This window comes from Patiria miniata, unplaced genomic scaffold (genome assembly GCF_015706575.1).
Source record: "Patiria miniata isolate m_02_andy unplaced genomic scaffold, ASM1570657v1 HiC_scaffold_5, whole genome shotgun sequence".
In the NCBI taxonomy this organism is placed as follows: Eukaryota; Metazoa; Echinodermata; class Asteroidea; order Valvatida; family Asterinidae; genus Patiria; species Patiria miniata.
In genome coordinates this window covers 20,675,641-20,683,470 of record NW_024037072.1, presented here as the reverse complement: position 1 = coordinate 20,683,470, position 7,830 = coordinate 20,675,641, and the positions used below count along the sequence as shown (strand labels likewise).

At 41.9% G+C, this 7,830-nt stretch overlaps 1 protein-coding gene and 1 long non-coding RNA gene across 2 annotated transcripts; both read left to right on the top strand.

The window, feature by feature from the left end:
• Window positions 1-355: 355 nt before the first annotated feature.
• LOC119740482 lies at window positions 356-3,871 on the top strand. The gene has a single exon (XM_038215806.1). The coding sequence runs from the start codon at window positions 401-403 to the stop codon at window positions 3,869-3,871; it is 3,471 nt and encodes a 1,156-aa protein (XP_038071734.1). The 5' UTR covers window positions 356-400.
• Window positions 3,872-6,276: 2,405 nt separating this feature from the next.
• LOC119742003 lies at window positions 6,277-7,352 on the top strand. The gene is made up of 2 exons (XR_005272798.1): window positions 6,277-6,564; window positions 6,931-7,352. It is a non-coding gene; the product is annotated as an uncharacterized LOC119742003 (long non-coding RNA).
• The last annotated feature ends 478 nt before the right edge of the window (window positions 7,353-7,830 follow it).

The following is a 7,830-nucleotide window of genomic DNA, read 5'->3' as shown; positions in this document are numbered from 1 at the left end:
ACTGCCGGATGGTGTGCGCATATATTGCAACGCCAGCACCGTGCGTCAACCAATCTTTGACGACTTTGTATAGTCCTAAGTTGTGAATTTATTTTGATAAGAAATGACGCCTAGCCCGGCCGTTGATTGGTCGAAAATTCTCAGCTGACCCGATGATGTGTAACGTAATGTGGAGGCTTCCTCAAAGATGTCGATAGTTAAAGTTTGCATAGGGCCTATAATAATTATCTCTATGTTCTCGATTTGTGATCAGGGTAATTTTTTCTTTATTATAATTATTATTTTGTTTTACTTTGGGTGATCTTCTCACTTATTTTCACTTGTGCCATTCTTTTCTTTGGGTCTTTTATCCCCTGCTGTGCAGGTATACAGCTTACGCAACTCCACGACGAGAAGCAGCATGGCTTCAGTGGTACTATTTGTGGCAGTTTGGTGGATTGCCAACATGGTTGCCACTATAGCATCAAAAAAAGCAGTGAGTGGCATCAAGCCTGACGCCACTGACAGTCTGACTACTTGGACAGGAACAGCAGCCTTAAAGGATCTCAGGTGGATTGAATTGACAATGCTACAACACCTCTTTGGGGCGCTGTTAGCCAACACGTGGCTCCTTGTAGTCCGTCGCAAGTCAGTCTTTCCCAAAGAAAGTCTCAATCCCAAACACATGCTACTTGCAGTGACTGGCAACCTAGTGGGAAATCTGGCCACTAACGCATCTTTTGCTGCAGTCAGTTCGAGTCTAACTCAAGTCATCAAATCATGTGAACCAATCTTCACCTTTGTGTTCGCACTGCTGTTTTACAAGAACAGTGGTAACTTGACCCGCAATGTGCTGTTCTCAATCATCCCCATGGTGGTGGGCACATGTCTGTTTATCTCAGGCGAGGTGTCCTTCAATATCTGGGGACTTGGTGCTGCTGTTATTTCTAACATCGCTTTCCCGATACGGAACATCTACCTGAAGAAGTTGGGTCAGTCTTGGGATGACCCTCTTCAAAAAATTGCAGTGGTTTCTAACTTGAACGTCCTGATTCTGCTTCCATTTGCGATCATGAGTATGAGCAGCTTAGGTAAACTGCCTCGTTTGGAGAGTTGCACCTCTGCCACCTTCCACTTCATCTACAACGCCGCCTCCATAATGGTGCTCCAAGCATTTAGTCCTGTGGAACATGCCATGTTGAACCTCTCGAAGAGAATGTTTGTTATTTTGGCAAATATGATTGTCTTCTCTACACCGTTTACATTCTGGACAGTCACTGGTCTCTTGATTATTTTCATTGGACATTATAATAATCAAGGAGGCCGCATTTTCAAGCAGATAATGAAAATGCGGCGATGTTTCTCTCCTGCCATCATCGTCTTTGGTATTTCGTCATTTTGTTGGTTCGTGGGATTCTTTCGATCTGATGCACTCATGAACCAATTACAAATGCAACTTACACAATACCAACCGAGAGAAGTCATCACTACAGCTTGGGTATATGAACGACCGATTCCATACAATGTTGTAGAAAACATTGAAGCTTTTTTGGATAGGAATCCCGGTATGACCGTGAAGGTATTCTGCGGTACCTCCCAGTGTATGAAGGCAGTACAAGGTACACATAACCCAGAGATTACAGGGGAATTTCTAGTGCTACCAGACATCTTTAAGAATACCCCTCTGGAGCTCTGGTTAGCCCGACATCCAATCCACAAGATTCTGACAGGTGTTGACTTTGAAGATCACGTGTACGAGGCAGTGAGGTTAGCTCTGTTATGGCATCATGGTGGCATTCATTTCGATCCCTCGATCAAACACGGCGAGTTCACTATCCCAGGGCACCAAGAGGCTTGGGTTAGTATTGGGACGAACCTCACACAAACTAAAACACATGGAGTTCTCAGTGTGTCTCGGTTTCCAGTGCACAGCGCTTTCATTGCGAATCTTACCAAAGCGTTTTGTCGCGAATACTCTCGGAATATTACCAATGGAAATCCACGCTCGTTGCAGAAGTTTGATTTTCAGGGAGCGGTCAGTGATATGTTTAACCAATCTTGCATGTCTGGAGACCATTGTCCCACACACATAGAAACTGACCTCGAAAGGATTTCTGTAGTTGATGCAAGAAGACGCCATTTCGGAACACTTTCGTACGCAAGCAGAGCAAGTCGATCTAAGCGCGCAAATCTTGGGGATGAGGTACAAGGTTTCCCTGGGATACAATTCTTACCTTTCGTTGACCGTTTTGTTGATAGAGATAACTTTAATAAAGCAAAGAGGGATAATCATATCCGGATGTTTTTCAACGCGTGGTATGGAGATAAAGGGATGACTTGGCCACCACCGCGAAACATCGACCCCATCATGCTGTCTGTGCATATTAGTCCTCGAATCAGGCCAATGTTCACAAAATATATCAAATACCTTCAATCTAAAGAACCAATAGGATGCAGGGATTCTGACACTCTGAAGTTTCTGAGGCAAAAAGACGTTGATGCCTTCCTTTCTGGCTGCCTAACACTCCTCATCCAAACTCCCAACATTGAAAACAAGCGTTCAGGCCAAATAGTCCTGGCCGACGTGCATAAAGCATTTGCTGCCCTTCTCCCTCCGGATATTGAACGGATAGCCATTCGTGTCACGCATATTGGTGTGGGTGGCGGCAAATCTACCATCAAGGAACGTTTTCAAGCAGCATACGATTTGATACAAAACTACTCCGAGGCACGTGTGGTTATTACGCAACGCATCCACTGCGCACTACCCTGTGTTGCCATGGGAACACCGGTTATTTTCATCAATTCCAAACACATGCCCGGGGGAGGCGCAGAACGTGGTTTGAAAGTCTCCTCTCGTGTCACGGGACTTACACCTCTTTTCCACACTGTAGATACCTTCAAAATGTCTCAAGAATCGATTGCGCAATGGCTGCGTGATTTCAACTGGAGAAACCCCCCGCCGAACCCCGACGTAAGCATGCGCATGCGCCTTCGGGCCACGGAGTGGAATGTGATTCGACAGGACCCAGTTTTGTACGATAGCGCTCGTAAATTTGGCCTGCTACCCCTATCACCTCCCGCCACAAACACGCCGAATCAATTAGTGTTCCATTTAATCCTGAACCGTACCAGAAACCTTACAAGCCTGGACTGGCCAAAATGGCGGACCATTGAATCGATTTTTTATCATTATCCGCATGCTAGGATTATCATTCATAGTGATAGTTTACAGACAGGTCAGTTTGATGTATTAATAGAGTCCGGTTACACAATTGAAGTACACAGCCTCAGTGCCAGCATTGGTAATAACATAATGAAAAACAAAATTGATATCAAACATTTCCGGAGATTTGGATCCCGTTTAAACGAAAAAGACTTTGCAAAACTGGCGGTACTATTCCAATGGGGTGGGGTGTACATTGACGCAGATGTTGTCCTCTTGCGACAACTCAATCTCTCGTTGATAAATACTCTAGTTTGGGGAAGTAAGGAGCAGAATTCATTCGATCTTTCTTTCATGAGGTTTGAGAGAGGTCATCCATTCCTAGAGACTATCCTAAAGGCTTCTGAATGGCAGGCATCTCCAAAAGACAGACATTTATCTGCATTCGAAGCATTATTGTTTCATACTTGGTCTAACTACTTTAAAAACAGTGTGAAAGTTTTGGCCCAAAGAGATTTCTTCAAGCAGTTCAGTGCCCAAAACGCAAGGGATTGCCTGCAGAGCACATCCGGACCTATTTTTGAATCCAATATGAAACAAATTCGACGTGAAGTGGTTTTTGCAAAAATGAAGGGATCACTAACAAACCTGAGCAAACTGCAAAATGGAACGATTTGCAAATACTTGTTCAACTCATTTTGTGTCCTGTGTAATAATGTTTACTAACGCAAGTCATGATGAAATAGTGAGCAGCGATATGGCCAAACAAATTGAAACTTGCAAAAATGTAATTCTTAAATAACAGCAAACTTCTATCTAGTTTTGACCCAATTGAATAGAGAACAACCGTATGCACTGAAAAAGAATATATATATCTCACTGCTGTGGGTAAATCTTTGTCATCATTTTGAGTCAAAACTATTAGGCCCCCCAAAAAAAATTCGGTCTCTGGTCAGACCAAAGTTCCGGAATTGACGCGGCGACGCGGTTTTTTTTTTTTTTTTCCCCTTTTTTTTCTTCAAGCTTGGATTGTACAGACAAGGTGGGGTACTATTTTGCTTTTTTGGTGTCCTCATGTACATTGGTGTCCTCCATAATTTGCCTTGGTGCTTTCGATCATTTGCCTTGGTGCAATTTCCCATTCCTTGGTGCTCTTTGGTAAAAAAAAAAAGCCGCGTCGCCGCACCACTTTTGGGGCAAGCTCAGTACCAGAAACCGGAGACTTTTTTGGCCTTTTCAGAGATCAGTCAATGACATGCATCACCGATTTTGCATATCTGGAGACCGTTGTCCCACAACCACAGAAACTAACCTCGAGAGGATTTACACGTAGGATCATATATTCTTTTGGTGTGCGCATTTAAAAAAAAAATTCAAGGCTATCGCATAAAGAAATAGCTGTGGGGGCGGATTCCGCCCCCGGCCCTTTTAGGGTTCAATAACAGCAATTTTCTTTCAATAACCTGGAATTTACGTCTCGTTTTGACCCAATTGACGGGGGAACAACCGTATGCACTGAAAAAAATAAATATATATCTCACTGCTGAGGGTAAATCTTTCGTCATCAAAACTATTATGCACAACCTGTTACCTTCCACCGTTCTAAATCAAAATAACAGTTGTCTTATTCTATACTCTAATTTTCCCCGGTCATTGTCAGTGTGTACTTCGCATATATCTTTTGGACGAAAAATATTGGTTACACATTTTTTTTAACTGAGAAGGGGATATTAAGTATTAGTTTGCATTGATTGACAATTCACATCATTGAGCTGGCCATTCTTACTTTGCTGTGTACAACAATATTTGATGTATTTTTCGACCATCCTAAAAAGTGTCACATTCTGGATGTTTTGCCTGCTATTTGACTTTGACATGTAGGATCATATAATAATTTTCTTTTTTGTGTGGATTGTTTTGTTTATAACAACAAAATTGAACAAAATAGCCTGTGGAACATTCAGCACACTTTTGCGTGTCGTGACTTGACACCACACCATTGCTAATGCACTTAAAATGCACTTTTGAAAACCACCTTCAATGGTTGTTTTCTTCCGAACGATACCATTTCATGCGGAATAGTTGATAGAGTATTTGGTATTATAACACCTCGCCCACAGTTCTGTGTCTTGATTAGCCGAGAGCGAGTCACATGATACTTTCTTTTTTGCTATCTTTCTGTGCACGGCCAAAAGTACTATACCCGTAGCAACCAAAGTACTATTTCCACGGCGCGGCATTTGTGTGCAAATGCATGCTGGTGTGCGTGTTGCGTTGTGTGCGCGTTTGTGTTAAAACTTTGTGATAGACCTGATTGAAAGGTCAAAGTATAAAAAGGTATAAAAAAAAACATTCGGTTTGGGTAGATTTATTTTTTGTTTAACAAGAAATGTACGAGGTTTTGTTTATACAATAGTTTAAGTTTTAGATTGATTTTAATACATTCATTTAAAGGAGGATAATTTTTGTATATTTTATATGTTACCTTATATTTAGTTTTCTATGTAACCTGTGTAAATAAAAAGAGGTGACTAAATATATATTAAAGATCACAAGTAGTCGGATTTAACATGAGATTCATCAGTATAGCCATAGCGCACATGGCTATAGTTTGACCATTACTTCGATGGACAATACAGAAAAGTTGACCCTTGGTGGCGTGCTTCCGGACCCCTCGAACAGGAAAATTAGGGTGTAAAAGTCAGAGTTTTTAAAATTATTTTTGGGTACATTGATGTAGAAAAATATCCCCCTCGGAAAAGGTCTTTGTAAAATTATGACTAGCATCCCAATTTATAGAAACTGAAAAATCGCATGACGTGAAAGAGAAAAATAGTGCTGAAAATTAACCTCTAACTTCCTGTCACAAGACGTGTGAAAATTATTCCTTTTATTTTCCGAGTTAATTTATTAATAGACTAACTTTGTACTCCCGTAACGTGTTATGTAACGTCTGAGGTTGATGCTAGGTGAATTATGAAAATCGTAATTCCTTTTCCCTTTGTTGCATACCTATTCCGGGCTTGCACCCATGTGGGCTCAACGGTGGCGCAAGATCCAGTAAGTTTGTATTCAGAATTGGTTAATCGGGTAACTGGCATTCCGGGGAGGTATAAAAAGGTAAAAAAAACCTCGCCCACGTGTTTTCGGATTGAGTTTTGCGGGGCGGGTGCCGGAGTGAGTGTGTCTCGCCGAGTTGGGTGTTCGCTAAGCGGAGGGGTGTGGACCTTCAGCGCTGAGGCTGTCGAGTTGGGAGCCGCCGAAGGCTGCGTGTCGGGCGGACTTCTTGTACCCTCTTTTAGAGGGGAGTTTTTAAAAATCCCGCTTGTGGGCCATTGAGGCCCATTGTGTTAGTACTGCATCGCAATCTCCCGGGAACGCCAGACCCACGGATAGGCCCGTACGAAGCCGAAGGCCGTGTGAGTAATTATTATTATTAGTTATATATAATCATTTATTGTATACTATAGTTTTACAGTTGGAAGAATGTTTTTCATGAGTTTACATTTATCAAGTTTTGTTTTATAAGTTTTGGTTTCTCTTTGGAAGATGACATGATTTGCTGGGAGAATTGATTTTTTGTTGAGAAAGATTCATTGTATTTTAATGTCTTTCTGTATTTTCACATTTAAGATGAATCCCGTTTCATGACGGCATTTAAAGTGAAAACCGTGTTCATTGTGTGAAGTTGTAATATTTCAACAACTTATAACCTGTGTATTTTCTTAATGTAAAACGTTGGTTCAACTCGCATGTTTATCAGAATGCCCTAATGGATATTACAGGGCTTCCCGTAATCCTACCCTACGATGGCTAGCGGGGCGGCCACTGTCCTTTACTTTCACTGAAGTTTGACGTGACGGGAACCTCCACCTACTCTCCGACGGTCGGTGCGTAGGGGGCCTACCTCTGCAGCAGACCGGGTTCTCAAGCTCTCATGTTCCTGGGGGAATCGTCCCACGGCGACGCTCAAGCCGGACCCAAATGCTTATGTTGTAATTAATAGAGCTGTGTCATACTTATATTGTAATAAATAGAGCTGTGTCAGATTTACGTTGTTTGTAATGGGGCAATATAACGCGAACACTAAAACATTCTGGGGACACAAACTGTGAACATAATTTTGGCCGGTAATCAAACGGATGTATATAATTAATTTTGGTTTATTTCTTTCTCGTAATAAATAGTTTAATTTTGTGATTGATAAGTCCTGTGTTGAGTCCTCTGTTCTTTTGAGTTATTCCTTGGTTTTTGGTCTGAGTAGAGCGGCGCAAGGGTCGAACTGCGACACTTCCGAAAATCTAAAACACATGTGGACTAGTGGAACTCAGAGCACTCGTACAAAGATGAACATTTTTGAAACTTGAAGGACCAATTCTCATTTACAAACAAATCTTAAATGACTCTTGATAGGAACTGTATTCAAGCCAACCCGACTAAATCTAGAATACATCGGATGTAGGTAGGTAAATCTTGGCGTCGTTATAATTTTCGTTCTTACGCAAGTACGCGATGTGAAAACGAACGTGTATCCTATAGGATAAAATTCCAACATGAGTGTTTCTTGGGGTGATTACGGTTAAAAATCATTCTGTCAAAAATTATGGCAAGGGAAAGGGCAACCCCGTGTAAATTGCCCATAGAAGGGTCACGGAGGGGTCCAGAAGCTCAAGGACAAAATGGCA